The sequence below is a fragment of the Haemorhous mexicanus genome, chromosome 11 (genome assembly GCF_027477595.1).
Source record: "Haemorhous mexicanus isolate bHaeMex1 chromosome 11, bHaeMex1.pri, whole genome shotgun sequence".
Classification (NCBI taxonomy): Eukaryota; Metazoa; Chordata; class Aves; order Passeriformes; family Fringillidae; genus Haemorhous; species Haemorhous mexicanus.
The window spans coordinates 10,091,298-10,107,763 of NC_082351.1; the positions used below are offsets into that span (position 1 = coordinate 10,091,298).

The 16,466-nt window shown below is 63.8% G+C and overlaps 2 protein-coding genes across 5 annotated transcripts; one reads left to right on the top strand and one right to left on the bottom strand.

Annotated features, from left to right (window-relative positions):
• The first annotated feature begins 335 nt into the window (after positions 1 to 335).
• Positions 336 to 12,747, top strand: SEMA3B (semaphorin 3B). 4 transcript variants are annotated; one of them, XM_059856357.1, is made up of 18 exons: positions 336 to 510; positions 7,377 to 7,504; positions 8,355 to 8,512; positions 8,593 to 8,655; positions 8,733 to 8,852; positions 8,927 to 9,020; positions 9,108 to 9,227; positions 9,554 to 9,699; positions 9,793 to 9,907; positions 9,985 to 10,054; positions 10,137 to 10,281; positions 10,390 to 10,609; positions 10,699 to 10,790; positions 10,965 to 11,006; positions 11,091 to 11,248; positions 11,360 to 11,415; positions 11,493 to 11,632; positions 11,781 to 12,747. In XM_059856357.1, exons 1-18 carry the CDS (start codon positions 374 to 376, stop codon positions 12,219 to 12,221), a joined length of 2,445 nt encoding a protein of 814 aa, XP_059712340.1. In that variant the 5' UTR covers positions 336 to 373; the 3' UTR covers positions 12,222 to 12,747. The 4 variants fall into 4 exon arrangements, with proteins under 4 accessions (XP_059712340.1, XP_059712338.1, XP_059712339.1 ...); XM_059856355.1 differs by lacking the exon at positions 336 to 510 and adding an exon at positions 914 to 1,054; XM_059856356.1 differs by lacking the exon at positions 336 to 510 and adding an exon at positions 4,825 to 5,095.
• Positions 12,748 to 13,429: 682 nt separating this feature from the next.
• On the bottom strand, positions 13,430 to 15,675 carry LOC132332265 (2'-5'-oligoadenylate synthase 1-like). Its single transcript, XM_059856358.1, has 6 exons — positions 15,391 to 15,675; positions 14,927 to 15,221; positions 14,660 to 14,835; positions 14,337 to 14,578; positions 14,116 to 14,251; positions 13,430 to 14,032 (listed from the first exon to the last, which is right to left on the bottom strand). Exons 1-6 carry the CDS (start codon positions 15,583 to 15,585, stop codon positions 13,529 to 13,531), a joined length of 1,548 nt encoding a protein of 515 aa, XP_059712341.1. The 5' UTR covers positions 15,586 to 15,675; the 3' UTR covers positions 13,430 to 13,528.
• Between the last annotated feature and the right edge of the window lie 791 nt (positions 15,676 to 16,466).

Below are 16,466 nucleotides of genomic sequence, written 5' to 3' on the forward strand. Positions count from 1 at the left end.
CATTCCCTTGCCTCCAGATGGAATTTCCTGTTTTGTTTTTTATTAAAATGGTGCCCATTGCCTCCCATGCTGGCAGGCACTGCTGAACAAAGCCTTGCTCCCTTGCTCTCTCACCTCATGCCCTCTTGGAGGGCACACAGGCTGAGATCATCCTCTCCCTCCAGCAATGGGCTTGTGCCCAGCCCAGCGCTGCCCACTGTGCTCCGCCCAGCCAGCACTGGGCACCCAGCGTGTCCAGCCAGGACACGGACTTTTCTCCTCCCTCCCGCCCTGGCTGAGTGGCTCTTACTGCGATAGAGCAGTAAAGAGCAGTAAAAGCAGTAAGAGCCACTCAATCCCTTTCTCCCAGGATGCCGGGAAGGCAGGAGAAGTCATGCGGCTCAAACGGCCCCAGCCCAGCCGAGAGCTTGTTACACATTTACCCCACATTAATGAGGCGCCACCGGCGCTCGGCCTTCGGACCGCAGGGGCGCTTCCCCGGCCCCACGGCAGCTATGGGGGTACCGTGGTGTGGGTCCCCCCAGAACCGGGACCATGACAGCAGCCACGTCCCCTTCCTCCCCCTCCAGCCCGGCTGGGCTGGACTTTGCAGGAGCAGATGAGGCACTGGGACGGTGATGAGTGCCTTCACCCTGGCACTCCTCCAAGGCAGGAACAGGACCGAGCAGGCAGGAGCGGGTGCTTGGAGACATCGGGATGTACCGCGGCTGTGACCGGGATTCTTAGGCTTGCCCGCACCCCTCTTCCCTTTCCAGAGCAGGCAGAGGGGGTGGCAGCACCCCGAAAGCCCTGGGCTCCCGAGGGGCTGTTCCCAAGCGGCCGAGCAGGTCGTTGGGTGCAGAGGGAGGACACGGGACACAGTTGCCTTTTGTTGGTGCCGGCCCCGGGAGCAGGGACCGGGGCTTTGCATCCCCTCCCTCCACCCCCGCCGCTGGCGGGACCGGCGCCCAGCACCGGGGATTTGGGGTTTAAAGAGCCGGCAGCAGCCAGAGCCCAGCTGACCCACCGGGCGAGGAGGCAGGCGAGCTCCGGCAGAGGCCACGCACCACAGCAGGTGAGATGGTGGGTTTGGGGCGCCGGGCTGGCCCAGTGAGGGGGGCTGTGGCGTTGGGAACCTGGGACAATGGAGCTCCCTGGGAAGCAGTGAGGTCCCTGTGTCCCCACAGTGGGTACCGGGTGCCAGTGGACTCAGACGTGGTCCTGAGAGGGAAGTGAAGGCATCATTGGGCATGTGCCACCTCCTTGTTCGTGTCACCCCACAGCTGAGCAGGAACCCCCAAGTCCTGTCCCAGCGGGAGTGGCAGGGGTGAGCGCCACCATGCTGGGAAGTTTCCCAAGCAGTGCTCCTTCTCTGGCACTGGTTTATGGGAAGGGGAACTCACCTGGTGGCCTCCCACCTGCTGCTCCTTTGCAGTACTCACTGGCTCGGTCAAGGCAGGGTTTGCCCTGGCTGGCACCTGGGTGAGCCCCGGGGCGCTGGGGAAAGGGGGTGTCCTGCGGCTGGGCACGGGGCTGGGCAGGAGCGGGAGCGGGGCCAGCAGACAAGGCCCCATTGTGCCGTGCCGGGGCCGCTGGCTCGGCCATCAATAGCCCCATTATGCTCGGTGGCGGCCCCCGCAGCCTTCCCAGCCGGCACAGCCCCCCGGGAGCACCGTGGGAGGCAAGCTGAAGTGCCTGTTGTGTTGGGGGGCCGGGGTGAGAGGAGAAGGGTGAGAGAAGAGGGCAGGGTGCCGGGACTGCTCCACCACTGCCTGTCTGGGTGCTGCTGGGTGCCACAGAATGCTGCGCTCCCTCCTGCCACCAGCTTTGGGGGCAAGATGCCCAAGATAGGAAGCAGGCAGGCTCGGGGGGCAGCTGAACACCCCTGTTCTCTCTTTCCCACCCTCACCATCCCACCAGGCATCGCCTGTGCCCAAGGTGGCCATGGCTGTACTGCTTTGCCCCAAGGCAGGGAGGAGCAAGTGGGCAGTGAGGGGCTGACATCAGCCCTGCGTGTGGGTGCAGCCGGGCCAGCAGGAGAAGATGAATGGATCAGCATGCTTCCCAACGGGACACACCCTGGCTAAAATTACTGACCCCATGGCAGGGACACCAGCCTATTTTTAAAGCCTAAGGAGCTGGATGCCGCTGTTTGGTGTGGCTCAGGGCAGGGCCAAAGGGACGTGGGCAGGACAGCAGGCAGGGGGACTCAGCCAGCATCTCTCACTGCCCTCCTGCTGGGGTGGGGAGAGTGCTTGCATGGTGGCAGAAAGCCTGGGTGTCCTGCTCTTGCCCCACATGGCTTTGAGGAGCTTTGGTGGTTTCCAGTGCAGGGCACATGGCCCCTCTGCTTGTTCCAGAGCCTGGCTGCTGGCAGACACAAAGCCAATGGCAAATGGTCACCTTGGTCAGGAGGATAGGATCCTATAAGACCAGAATCCCTCCCTTTCCCTTTCCAAAAAGCCATTGCCCTGCACCTGGAGGACGGACATCCCCTTCTTCATCACCACCCCAAAGGTTCACCATGTACCCTATGGCTTGGTCCCACAGAAGGGACACACGATGGCAGCACCCCACAGGTGCTCAGGCACTGGGGTGCACACAACGCCCCCATTCCCTGGGCGGCCCAGATCAGTCCAGCACAGGGTTGGGACAATTAAAAAGGGATTAGCTGGGCTACACCAGCATGGCACTGCCGGGAGCCGGTGCCTAATCCTGGCAGGAATGCACTGGGGCCACTGGGGTCCCTGATGCTGGGGTCTCACCAGCCTGCTGGGATGTGGGGGTGGACATGAGGTCAGGGTGTATCCATAGACAGGGTGTGAACCCAGAGCTGGTGCTGCTCTGGGACATTGCCTCCATGCTGTGCTACAAGGATGCAGCTGTCTCAGGCACATTTACTTGCTGCCAGCCAAGCCCTCACACTGGCCCATTTGATGAGATGGGATGCCATGAGCTCTGTCCCCTGCCTAGCATATCCTTCCCCTGTACCAGGAACGTGGCAGCCACACAAGGCCCGATGCCATCCCATGGCCCAACATTATGGATGTGGACCACCACAGATGGACTCCCAAAGAAGTCCTTAAGTCACATCTTTAGTGCCATCACAAACCACCAGCAGGTTTTTTGGGGTGTCCAGGCCCAGGAGAGACTAGTTTGAGCTGCGTATCCCTGTGCTCAGGTCATGGGTGTAGGCTGGGATGAGGTGCCACTCTCCTCCCCTGTGACGAGTTGGCAGTGTCACTGGCAGTGTTGGCAAAGGCCACCCAGCTGCACAAACACATCTCCTGGCTGGGGAGCAGTGCCGTGCCAAGCCCATGCGTCACAGGGATGCCTATGGCACCAGCTGTCATGACACAGCTCACCCTGACCCTTGGACCCATGGATTTCCAAGTCCTCAGCCATAATGGCTCCACCAGGGCAGAGGGAAGCTCTCTAGGCCTCAGGGACATGGGGGAGCTACACCCTGTAGCACCCCTGGGGGAGTAACCTCACAGAATCACGAGGGTTCCTCTGGTGAGGTACCATTCCCGTTTGGGATGCAGGATAGGTACCCATCCTGAGGGCTAGTGGATGCCAGTCCCAGCCCTCCTCCCTGCATGCAGGGTATCCAGCAGCCAGTGGTCCTGGTCACCCGTTTGATGGCATGGATACCTCCCGTGCCCTGGATACCTCCCGTGCCCTGCTGGCTCAGCTCCGGCACAGAGGATGCAGGAGCCTTGGCCGTTGTCTGCTGCCGTGCCGCCCCCGGAGCCTGCGGAGGTGGAGAGGAGCCGTTTCCTACCGCTAACACCGCTGGGGGCCCGGGCGCTGCCGGCGGAGCTACAGATGCTTGCCGGAGCCGGAACGGCCGGGGGAGATTTGGCCGAGGCAGCAATCCCTGGGTGGGGATCTGCCAGCGGCAGGGACGGGATCAAAGAGAGAGAGCGCCAGCACCTGCTGGTGCCGTCGGCAGCGACACCCCCGCGCTGGCGGGGAGCCAGGCCACCGGGACCTGGCTGTGAAACCTTCCGCGGGCTGGCGGAGCGCAGGGATGAGGGCGAGATGCCAGCGGCCATGCCCATTACAGGTGGGGACCGTCACCGTACCAGCGGCCAGCGGCTCCGGCGCTGGCCAGGAGCGCCCCGTGGGGCGGGAAGGGGTGGCCGGCGGGCGACGTGGCGCATCCCTCCCGCGCCGTTTTTTCCGGGATGGAAGCCCGGCCCTTCTGACGCTTGATGGTTTCTCCAGGCGGAGCCGCTGCCAGCAAGGTCCCCTCAGGGCTCCAGCGCTGGAGTGATGGTGACGTCACCTGGTCACCTCGCCACGCTTGCCGGGAGAGGCGGTAGTTGGAAAAGTCCCAACTGGGTGAAGGGAAACTGAGGCACGGTGCTGGAATAGCACAGGAAGGTGCCCATTGTACAGGGCTGGGCACGACATCCCTGTCCCCACCACCTCAGCGCCATCCTGTAACAGTAGGCACAGGGACGCAATGCCCGTGTGGGGGCCACCCAACCCAAAGTCCTGCTGGTGCCTGGTCAAAGTCTTACAGCAGAGTAACCCCTGCCGTACCGGTGCCAGCTCCTCTGCTGCCCCACCCGTCCCCTCGCTGTCTCTGTCCTTCTTGCTGCCCATAAAGCTGGGCTGGGCTGGGCTGGGCTAAATGCCACTCAGCACTGTGGCACAGCCAGGAGATCAAGAAGCTGTGGTGCTGGAAACGAGCCTGCCAGCATGCCAGAGTACCAGGGCTGGCAGCACGAGGGTTACTGGCAGTGGGACAGAAGGGCATTTCCTGGGCACCCTGTCTGGCACAGCTTCTGCCTACTGCTGGCCTGCCTGCACGGCTCCGGCTTCCTGCTGAACTCACTGCCTGCCTGTGCCAGCTGCCTGCCTGCACCTGCACCTGACCTGCCTGCACCCGCTGCTGGCCCGCCTGCACTCCCTGCCAGCCCACCTGTGCTCGCTGCCTGCTGGCACCCACGGCCTGCACCTGCCCGCACCCGCTTCTGCCCGCACTGCTGGCTCCCCGCTCACCCTGCACCTGCCTGCACAGCCTGCTGCCTGCACCCACTGCCTGCCTGCAGCTCTGCCTCCCCACGCATTCTGGACCTGCCTTCCTGCACTCCTGCACCCGCAGGTAGGGACACTCAGGGGCAGGGGGAGAACAAGGCAGGTGCGGCCCCCAAGGCAGCTCGTGTTCTCCCGCCCCGAGCCCTGCCCGCCGAGGCACGCGTGGCCCCGCTGCCGGCACCACTCGGCACTTGCTATTCTTGGCAGCGGCAGCTGGAAAATGGGAGGCAGCAGAGGAATTTTGTTTGCTTCGGGCTGGGCCCGGGCCAGACATCTGGGCTGCAGCTGAGCGGGGCTCGGGACCGGCCCCCGTAACCCCGGTACGGCCCCGGCACCCCCCGGCACAGCCCCCACGCTCGGGCAAGCAAGTGCCTGTCCCGGCGAGGAGGGAGCCCCGCCACGACTCGTTGGCTGAGCGACACGTGTGCTGAGCTTGGCATCCTCAGCTCTGTCCCGGGGCAGCGGGTCTTACCGTGGGTACCTCCGTGAGTGTCACCCCGGGCCACTGGGGTGGCAGCAGGGGTGCGTGTGTGTCTGAGGGGCCGTGGGTGTTCGCCTGCGCTTGTGCGTGTGTGTGTACATGCGTGAGGTGCCCGCGTGTCCCCTCGTGAGCGTGTGTTCGCACACTCGTGTGCGTGTCCCTGTGCGCGCCCCCGGCCCCGCCCCGCCCCGCCCCGCGGGGCCGCCCCCCTCCCTCCCGGCGGACGCGGCGGGCGGGGCCGGGCCGGACCGAGCCGAGCCGGGACACAGGTGGGTGCCGGGGGCCGGTAGGGTACGGGGGTGGCCGGGGAGTGTCCCGGGAAGGGGTCTCTCCGCTGCCGTCTGGGGGGCTGCCCGTGTTGGTACTGGGGGGCTCGCGGCAGGGTTCGTGTCCCCTCCAGCATCGGAGAGCACCGGAGGGCTGCCGTCGGGGTTGGCACGGCGAGTTTCGCGGGCTGGATCTGCCAGGGTTGGCACCGAGGGTCTGTGGTGCTGCCGCCCCTGCCCGCCCCCCGCCCGACCCCCGTGCCTGCCGAGTCGGAGCCACGCGGGTCCGCGCCCGGGGGTCTGTCCCGGTCGCTCGGCAAGTGAGGGCAGGCGGGAGCCCCCCGTGCCCCGGCACGGCCCCGGCTGGCGGCAGCCGTCGGGGCTGCCAGAGCCCGGCGGGTCCCGCGCCTCATCCCGGCGCCTCTGTAAATGCCATTAGCGCCGACCGCCTTCGTGCTGGGACACCGGGCAGCCATACCCGGCACTGCGCCCAGCCTGGCCCTGCCCGCTGCCCGCTGCCTACTCCGGGCTCACCTCCGCCGGCCAGCCTGGAGGGGGCTGCCCTGCCCGCAGGAGCCCCTTCCGTGCCTTGTGTTTGTGACCCTCCCGGACAGCATCCAACAACTCCCAGCTCAGGCAGGGTAGCAGAGCCTGGGGTGATTGCACTGAGCCCCGAGGCTGTGGTGGGGCTTTGGTTGTCACTGGTGTCCTGGTGAGGCCCCGCTGGCTGTGCTACGGGTGAAACCCGCAGGGGATGATGATCAGCCTTGATCAGCATGGCTCAGTTTGTGCCTTGCACAAGACACTGCAGCATGGCCAGGGGGCAAGGTGGGATCTGTGTTCTGGCACAGTGCCCCGATAACCATCACCTCCCACTCCCCAGGGGAGAGCTGCTGCTGCCAGAGTCAGAGGAGGACTTTCCTACCTCATGGTGGGCACCCATCAGGGTGGCAGACACACCAGCATGGGCGCCTCTGGGAATTGTGGGCACCTGCTTAGCAAGAGCCCCCAAATCCTGCTCTCATTTGCATGGTGGTACAAGAAAGGCCAAGGGCTAATGGTGGGGCTGTAGCAGTGGGGGAAACTGAGGCATGGATCTCCCTATCATAATGGACAGCTTGCCCAGTGCTCAGGAGCCCTCTGACTGCCCAGGGTGCCCTATCTAGTTGTCACCACTTCAGTGTTTGCTTTGTCCTTGTCCCCATTCCTATAGCACAGCTCTGTGCTTGCAGGCAGGAATGGGCAGAAGCCGGCACACTCCTGCTGATGGGCTCAGACAGGCATGGGCAGGGCTGGATGCTGCTTGGCTGGGCTGCCTCTGTTTCCCCACGGGCAGGAGCAGGAGGGGTGTTTCTGAAGCCCATTATGTTTGGGATTAGATTAATGGGGACTTAAAAATAGGGAGGGATGTGGCTGGCTCACATCCCCTCCAACTACCAGGTCGAGCCCAGTGGGGGATCCCCTTTATGCCGTGCCTGGAGTTGCCCTGTGCTGATGCTCAGGGCTCTCCAGACACTCGGCAGCATCGGGGAGGGATCGTGGTCTGGGGGCTGTGGGGAGGGGGCTGTAACCCGAGCTGAGGTCTTGTTTCTCTGCCCCAGCCGCGGCGCCACCAGCCAGACCCCGGCCATGAGCCGCACGCTGCTCCTGCTCCTGCTTCTGCTGCGCGGGCTCGCCGCGGGCCGGCCCCCAGCCGCTGCCACCCCCCGCCTCAAGCTGTCCTTCCGCGGTGAGCACGGGACACGGGCAGGGTGGGGGGTGCGGTCACGTCTGGGCGCACTGGTTACGTGTCAGCAGCAGCCAGCATCATCCTGAGGGACGGGAGTATCCTGGGGGTAGCACGGTGGGGTGGGCACAAACCCCAGCACTGGCACGTCCCTAGCGCTGCTGCCGCCCTCCCCGCGGGCTGTCAGGTATTGGCACTGGCTGCCACCTTCCTTACCTGATGCCAGCCCCTCCAGGGCCACCTGCCTGTCCTTGGGGCCATGCCTGTGCTTGGGACCTCGCTCCCAGCCCCCGGCATGTGGAGGCACAGGTGCCCCATCCCTGTGTGCGCCATGGTGGCACTCCCTGGCCTCAGCTGTGCCATACCTGTTGGGAATGGTGTGCCAGCTGGAGAGCTGCTGCCGTGTCCCGACTGGCCACTCCACGGGCTCCAGCACGGCTCAGGGGGCTTTGTCCAGCGGCGGGTCTCAGCAAGAGCTCTCCTCCCAGCCTGACAAAGGGCTGTTTGTTCCCGCCACGGTGGGATTAGCTCCGCGGGGCAGAGAATGGTCCCTTCTCCCCTGCTGCCGGGCGAGCGGTGCAGAGATGGGTGCCGAGGGCATGGGAATCACTGCTGGGTGGTTTGGGGATGAGTCTCAAGGGACACAGGGATGGGTGTGGGGCTGGCATGGGGATGAATGCTGGGCAGGCAAGGGCTCGGAGAACCTAGTCAAGCCAGTGGGACAGGTTTGGGGGAGGGGATGGCATGGCAGGGGGCCGTGGCCTGACCCGGGCTGCCTCGGAGCGTGTCGGGGCAGTGGAGATGGACAGGGAGTGGCGGGGCCGGGCTGAGCAGTGCCGGTGGGTCCCGGCAGAGCTGCGGGCTCGCCATGGGCTGCACCTCTTCTCGCTGGAGCACTCCTGCTGCTACGAGACCCTGCTGCTGGACGAGGAGCGCGGCCGTCTCTTCGTGGGCGCCCAGAACCACCTCCTCTCTTTGGCCCTGGATGACATCAGCCAGCGGGGCAGGAAGGTAACGGGGCGGGGGGAACATGCTGGCGGGGCAGTGCTGGGTGCTCCAGGTGCGGTGAGCATCCCCTTTTCCACCCACAGATCTACTGGCCAGCTCCCGTGGAGTGGAGGGAAGAGTGCAACTGGGCCGGCAAGGACATCACTGTGAGTGATGGGGAGTGTTGTGGGATGCCAGGGATCTGCCCCAGCACTACCTCACCCTTCATTCCCTCCATCTGCAGGCTGAGTGCATGAACTTTGTGAAGATCCTGCACCCCTACAACCGGACCCACCTGTACGCCTGTGGCACTGGTGCCTTCCACCCAGTCTGTGCCTTCATCGAGGCTGGCCAGCATGCAGAAGTGAGCCTCCCCTGGCACCACCACAGCCTCCAGCTGCTGCCACCTGCCCACCTCCCATCCTTACCCCTCTCCAGGAGCCTGTTTTCAAGCTGGACCCCCACCACACTGAGGATGGCAAGGGGAAGAGCCCGTATGACCCCCGGCATACAGCCGCCTCTGTCCTTGTGGGTAAGGGCATCTGAGCCTGGTGCTGGGTGCAGTGTGGCACAGGGATGACGGGGGGGCCCCTATAACACTTCCCTCGGTGCCTGCCAGGCGAGGAGCTCTACTCTGGGGTGGCCACCGATCTGATGGGCCGTGACTTTACCATCTTCCGCAGCCTGGGCCGGCGTCCCTCCATCCGCACGGAGCAGCACGACTCTCGCTGGCTCAACGGTCAGTGCTGGGGACTGGGAGGGTGGGAGACAGGGGGGCCACTGGCACCCCGGCACAGCAGTGCTGCTGCCTGGAGGCATCAGGGCAATGGCTCCTTCAGGCTCAGACGTGCACTGTCCTTCGCTGCCTCCAGAGGGTGATTTCAGGGGTTCGTGTGTTGCCTCCAGACCCTCAGTGTCTGGTGGAGTCCCGTCCTCACTCTGCCTCTGCTCTGCAGCTGGGCAGGGTTGCTTCTGCAACCTCCCCTGGGACCCCAGCAGTTACTCCAGGGTCCCTTGGGAGCACAGCTGGTGGAGTCATTGGAAACACCACCCCTCTGTTCCCAGAGCCCAAGTTCGTGGCTGTTTTTTTGGTGCCGGAGAGTGAGGACCCGGACGATGATAAGATCTACTTCTTCTTCCGTGAGACAGCAGTGGAACGGCAGCAGGGGCTGGGCAAGACCAGCTTCGCCCGCATCGGCCAAATCTGCCGGGTGAGAGCGTCCACAGGCAGGTGGGCTGGGGGCCAGGGAGCCCAGGGGTGCCACCTGCTGCTGCTGACACCGGTGTCCTCCTTTCCCTGGCAGAACGACATGGGCGGGCAGCGCAGCCTGGTGAACAAGTGGACGACATTCCTGAAGGCTCGGCTGGTGTGTGCTGTGCCAGGGCCTGACGGGGCAGACACCCACTTTGATGAGCTCCGTGAGTAAACAAGGATGAGACCCCAGCAGTGTAGCTGTGAGCAGCACTGGCAGTACTGATACCTGCCCTGCTTGCAGGGGATGTTTTCCTGTTGCAGACAAGAGACAAGCGCAACCCTCTGATCTACGCCATCTTCTCCACCTCCAGGTCAAGCCCCTTCCCCAGGACCCTGCACATACCCAGTGGTGCCCCCCTTGCCCCCTCACATCTTTCCCCTCTCTCCCACCAGCTCTGTTTTCCAAGGCTCAGCTGTCTGTGTCTACACCATGGCTGACATCCGCCGGGCTTTCCTGGGCCCCTTTGCACACAAGGAAGGTCCCAACTACCAGTGGGTGTCATACCAGGGCCGTGTGCCATACCCCCGCCCAGGCATGGTATGTGGTGTAGGGGTGTCCTGGCTGGTGCCACCAGTGGGATACCACTATGTGGGGTGGGGACAGTGGACTGTGAGACTCTGCTTAGCCAGTGCTGTCTCCCTGCAGTGCCCCAGCAAAACCTTTGGCACCTTCGGCTCCACCAAGGACTTTCCAGACGAGGTGATCCAGTTTGCCCGTCACCACCCACTGATGTATAACCCTGTCTTGCCCCATGGCCAGCGCCCCCTCTTCCTGCAAGCCACTGTGCCTTACACTTTCACCCGCATAGCTGTGGACCGTGTCACCGCTGCTGATGGCCACTATGATGTCCTCTTCATTGGCACAGGCATGTAGTGACCCTAGGGATGGGGCAGTGAGGGAGAGCAGGGAGATGCTGGGGCTGGGACCTGTGGCCTCACCCCTCCCTGCCTGCAGATGTGGGCACAGTGCTGAAGGTGGTCTCAGTGCCCAGGGAGAGCTGGCACCGTATGGAGCCACTGCTGCTGGAGGAGCTGCAGATCTTCCAGGTGAGGGTCAAGGTTCCACATCACACTAGTCAGACTTCCCTGCAGCATCCCCATGTGCTGTCCATGCTCTGGGTTGTGCCAGGGCACTCCAGCTGCCAGCATGTGGGAGCCAGGATGCTGCATCCCTAGGCTTCCCTATGCACCGTTAACTCCTGCCCATGCTCTGCCCCACAGGATGCCTCCCCCATCATCAGCCTACAGCTCTCCTCCAAGCGGGTAAGGGGGGACCCCCGGGCATTCCATGGCTCTGCCTAGCCCCGTGCCACAGCATGGGAGTGCTCAGCTCTGCTCTTCCCCCAGCATCAGCTCTACGCTGGCTCAACCACAGCGCTGGCCCAGCTGCCCCTGCACCGCTGTGGTGCCTATGGCAAAGCCTGTGCCGAGTGCTGCCTGGCCCGGGACCCATACTGCGCCTGGGATGGCAACACCTGCACCCGCTACGTGCCCAACACCAAGAGGTAGGTGCCATGCCGGGATGCAGTGCTGGGGCAGCCAGCCTGCCCCGAGGCCATGGTGAGGAGCACGAGGCAGGCTGCTGCAGCCCCTGCTCCTCCATCGCCCTCCCACAGGCGTTTCCGCCGGCAGGACGTCCGCAACGGTGACCCCAACGTGCTCTGCTCTGAAGGTGAGCTGGGAGCCAGCCGGAGTCTGGGGGCAGCCCTGCCGTGGTGGGGGGCTGACAGCCAGGCTGTGTTCCCACAGATCCCAGGCGGGACACCGTGCCCCAGAAGCAACTCTACGGGGTGGAGGGAAGCACCGTCTTTTTGGAGTGCATCCCCAAATCCCTGCAAGCCCACACCCTCTGGACATACCAACGCACCCTGAATGATCCCCAGCGAGAGGTAGGCTCTCCCTGGTCAGGTACCGCCGGTGGGGCTGTGCCGTGCCGTGCCGTGCCGTGCCGTGCCGTGCCGTGCCGTGCCGTGCCGTGCAGTGCAGTGCCGTGCCGTGCCGTGTCGAGCTGACCGCCCATCCCCGCGGGTACTGCAGGTGCAGATGGACGAGCGGGTGGTGCGGACGGAGCGGGGTGTCCTGCTGCGCAGCGTGCAGCGCTCCGACGCCGGCCTCTACCTCTGCCACGCCACGGAGCACGGCTTCACCCAGCCCCTTCTGCGGCTCTCCCTGGAGGTGATCGGCGCCTGGCAGGCCACGGGCGTGGCGTCTGCCGGAGACCCCCAGCTGGCCGCCGGGATCCCCGGCCGCAAGGTCTGGTACCGGGACTTCCTCCAGCTGGTGGAGCGCCCACCGCTGGGAGCCACGGACAAGGTCTGCCAGAGGCTCTGGAGCCGGGGCAGACCCCCGCCACCGCCCCGCACTCCCGCCGGGCCCCCCGGCCGCGGGGAGGGTGAGGAGCCGCGCAGAGCCCGCCGCCGGCGCACCCACGAGGGGCCGCGGGCCGAGCGGGGTCCCCGCAGCGCATCCCCCTGGTGACCCGGGGGTCGGCCCCGGGCGCCGGGCTCTGCCTAGGAGCGGGGCCGCAGGTGGGGTACGGCCTCGGCCGCCCTGCCGGCAGCACTGCGTGGGCAGTGGCGGGGGCTGCAGCTCCGGGGCCGCAGGAGGGCAGCCGGGCTGAGCAGCCCCCCGAGGGGCTGCCGACTGCCCTTGCCACCGGCTCCAACACCGGTGGGGACCCAGCCGGCTGCCGGCATCGCAGAGTCACCGAAATATTTATTAACGACTGTTACTATGAATGTAAACTGCGGGGCCAGGCAGTGTCCCCCCAGCATGGCACTGCGGGAGGACGGCACAGCAGGGTCACGCTCGAGTCCCAGAAGGGCTACGGGCAGCAGTGGGCGCACGGAGGGGCAGCACAGGCACTGGTGGGACGCAGGAGGAGGGGGGCATTAAGGGGAGATGTTGGGGGGGCATAAAGGTGGCACCCACTGCTCTGGGTGTAGAACAGTGGCACAGGGGACCTTGTACTAATTGAGCACAATAAAGCAGATTCAGCCGCCCAGGGTCCCGCGTCTGACCCAGAGCCCCAGGAAGTGCTCTGGGGCAGCCCGGTGCCCCAGGGCATGGACCCACTCTGGCAGCCAAGCCTGGAGGGGTGGGATGTTCGGCAACACTGGAGAGCTGAGAGGAGACAAGACCTGCAGGGAAATTGCCAAGGTTGATAGGTTTCCCCCAGACTTCCAGCTCCCCGTGCTTGCAGCTCCACTTTGCTTTCTGGAAGATGAAAACCAAATTTCCCCCGTGCTAATAGGCAGCAATTAAGGTAGTGACCGAAGGTGACCTCGGAGTCTGCTGCCTACTGCTGCCTGCACTGGCATCAGGACCCCTGGTGGCACTGGCCACATCCCACAGCCTATGGTGACACCATGCTAACCAGCACAAACCATGTCCCAGCACTGGTTGCCCCCCAGCATGAGCACAGGCAGGCAGTGGTACAGGCAGGAGCAGGATCATAAAGGAGCTGTTTTTTTCTCCTGAGGTCCAGCTGGCAACAGGCTGACATCCTTGACCCCACCAAGCACCCTGGGATCAGGGAGCACTGCTTTGCTGCACCTCTGTGTCCCTATGCCATCCCTGAAGCTTGTGGCATTGATGTCCCCCCTCATCCGAAAAGGTTGGCAACCCCAACTCCTTTGACTACGCCATGTGACATCTGTCACTGTCCCCAACAGAACAAACAGCACAAGGATCTACTAAGTATTTATTTCCAGCATGACAGGAGGGTACACAGGGGCATGGGCTGGTGCTGAGAGCAGTGCTCAGGAGGTCCAGCAGGCAGGGAGCTAGGGGAGCTGGGGGTCTGCGCCCCCCCGGAGCCGCAGGAGCATGTAGATTGTGCTCATGGGCCTGACGTCGTAGTGCTCCAGCGTGTGCTGGTCCTGTAGCTCCCTGGAACCATAGGTCAGACGCTGCTCGTTGGCAGAGGGCCCCTGCCGGGCCTGGATCTGCTCCTTCAGCTGTCGGACAGTGTCAGTGGGCAGCACCGTGTAGGTCATGGTTCGATTCTTATCATCCTTGACAAAGACCTGCATCCTCTGGGGCTCAGTCTGCAGCAGCACCAGCGTGGTGTTGTAGAAGATGCCGTGCATGGCCAGGGTATCGCAGTCCTGTAGGGTGATGTTGTTTCTGCCTGGCTCCTGCTGTGCCAGGCGCTGTGTGTATGGTGAGATGCCCCAGTTCTGGTGGATCACCTCCTTCAGCTGCCAGATGTTGGTGTAGGGGCTGACACGCTGTGTCAGTCTGGCGCCTGATAGCTGCATCACCTCAATGGTCACGGGCCGGGCTGGCTGCAGGGACAGGAAAGCGAGTGGGCAAAGACAACAGGGGCAGGGGTGGGGGACATGTTGCTCACAGGCTCAGGCAGCCTTACCTGCACACTCCAGGGCTGGACGTTTGCAAGCCAGGGCAGTGAGTTGCAGTAGGTGGCAGCTGCCTGTGCCATCAATTTCCAGTCCTTGTCTTGGCCCAGGATCCCCGTGGGGTCAGCAGGGTCCAGGATGACAGGGCTGCAAACACAGAGTGGGCATTGCTGTCAGCCCTGGGCAGTACCATGGAGCCAGTGGGGACAATCCCACTGGGCACGGTCCTCACCGGGGTTTGCTCAGCAAGCCCTTGACATGGGCACCAATCTCTCCGTGCTGGAGTGAGTAGTACTTCTCCCAGTAGATGCAGATGTCCCGGTGCCGGCCCAGCAGTTCCAGCACTGTGCGGAAGCCCGGAGCCATGTCAAAGCTGCAGGAGGAGCCTGTGCCCTCCTCCCAGGCATAGATGGTCAGCAGCTCCAGGGCATACTTAGGGGGCAGGTCCGCATTGGGGTACTGTGGTTTCAGCAGCTGGGGAGAAGACACAGATGGAGGTGAGAGCTGGCTGGCATGGGTGTCTATTGGGAACTGGGATAGCTGGGCAGCCCTCACCTCCTTGTACCAGTACTTGACCAGGCGCAGGAGGTCCTTCAGCTTGGCAGGGCGATGCTTTACAAACAATTTCTGCAGCTCGGTGAAGCAGGGGGAAAACTCCCCGGGGTGGCTGCAGGCATGCAGGAGCCTCACATACACTTCTGGTTTTGGTGAGGCATCCTGGGTCACCTGCCCTGCAGGGTGAGAAGGAGGGTGAGAAGGAGGATGAGAGCCATCCCAGCACTGACACCACTGCCTGTCCCCGTGCCAGCCTGCAGCCCTTACCCAAAGCATCATAGGCAGGCAGGATGTCCACATCAATGGACTCCCCAGTCTCCATGGAGGACAGAGTAAGGCTGAGGGAGCGTGGCGTGCTGTCAGGACCTTTGTACCTGGGCTCACCAATGCACACATCGAACTGCAAGCTCTCCCTGCAGTCCTTCAGCCTTTCCATGATCAAATCAAGGATAACCTTTCTGTTTTTCTTCTGGTCCTCGTAGCTGGGTAAGCAGGTGAGGAAGAGCACCACATCAGCATCAGAGTTGTTCTTCAGAGCTGTGCCCTTTCCTGCTGATCCACCCTGCAGAGAGAGACCCTGCCCTCTCAGCACCACTGCCAGCACCAGGATCGGCTGCCACCACTCCTGGAGCTGCCAAGGGAAACTGAGGCAGGGCAGGAGCTGGAGCATGGGACAGTGGGAAGGGTGGCAGCAGGGGTGTCAGCTGGCCCCCAAGCTGGGCAGCACTCACCTTGACAGTCTTTTGGACGTGGATATTATCCTCAAAGCACTTCCTCTTCAGGAATTCACAGATTTGCCGCACTGTCTCCTTCACCTGCGCAGAGAACTCTGGGCTGGGCTGCAGGGTTTTGGCGATCCAGCCATCCAGCTCCCTGGCGGTTACTGTTCTCAGCCCGTTCATGGATGCCACCGGGTCCACATCCATGCTGACAGGTGTATAGTTCCCTTTGCCCTCTTCTGACTTGCTGCCTCCTACTACTCCCTCCCGCAGCACTCCACCCCCGACAGGCTGCTTCTGTCTGCGGCAGCTTTTAAACCTTCCCGGGCCGCCACCCCGATGCGTCACCGCTGGGAACTTAAGGTGGCCCCAGGTCGTTTCCAGGGGATGCTCCCGGCGTCTCCGGGGCCACCACTGCGGGGACTGGGAGGGGGCAGGAGTGGCTGCGGGTCACCCTGACATCCAGCTCCGGGGTGCTGTGGGGCCTCATAGCCCCGATGCCTTCGGTGACACAAGGTCTCCCCCGAAAGGCAGAGACCCCGCAGGCACCAGGCCCCCGCTGGGGGCTCAAGTGTCCGGGCTGGGGCACAGCCAGTGCTGGGACACGGCTCACGCAGTGCCGTGGTGTGAGCAGGGGCAATGGGATGTGGCAGTGCCACGAGCTACCTTGGTGTCACCACGGGCAATGGAATGAGGCTGTTACCAGTGTCAGCATCGCTATAGGCAACGAGATGCAGACACAGCCAGTTTCACCGAGAGTCGTGGTGCCAACACCGTCGGTGGGACACCGCTGATGCCGGCATCACCTGGGAGGCTGTGCCCTCCCCTGCAGTGGGATGCGGCCTGTGCAGCATCACCAGAGCCCCCGCTGCCCCTCGATGCCGGGAGCAGGAGGCAGCAGGTAGTACGTGTAGGATGTTGCCGCCCGTGCTACCTTAAACTGGGAGATTGGGAGTTTCGGTTTCTGTTCCCGACGCAATTTCAGTTTCTGGCTCTGCCAAGCTGGAAACGAAAGTGCGAAGGAGCCCGCGACTGCCCCCCTGGCCCGAATAAACAGGGAAGAGCCAAATGACAGAAACGCACACCTG

Bases quoted from the DNA above. Each gene is read 5' to 3' on its own strand.
- SEMA3B (XM_059856354.1), top strand. From the start codon at position 5,609: ATGCGTGAGGTGCCCGCGTGTCCCCTCGTGAGCGTGTGTTCGCACACT. The intron at 9,021-9,107 runs GTAAGGGCATCT...GGTGCCTGCCAG, and splicing joins AGCCGCCTCTGTCCTTGTGG to GCGAGGAGCTCTACTCTGGG. The intron at 11,249-11,359 runs GTAGGTGCCATG...GCCCTCCCACAG, and splicing joins TACGTGCCCAACACCAAGAG to GCGTTTCCGCCGGCAGGACG.
- LOC132332265 (XM_059856358.1), bottom strand. From the start codon at position 15,585: ATGGATGTGGACCCGGTGGCATCCATGAACGGGCTGAGAACAGTAACC. The intron at 14,579-14,659 runs GTGAGGGCTGCC...TCTTCTCCCCAG, and splicing joins TCAAGTACTGGTACAAGGAG to CTGCTGAAACCACAGTACCC. The intron at 14,252-14,336 runs GTGAGGACCGTG...CTGTGTTTGCAG, and splicing joins GGCTTGCTGAGCAAACCCCG to CCCTGTCATCCTGGACCCTG.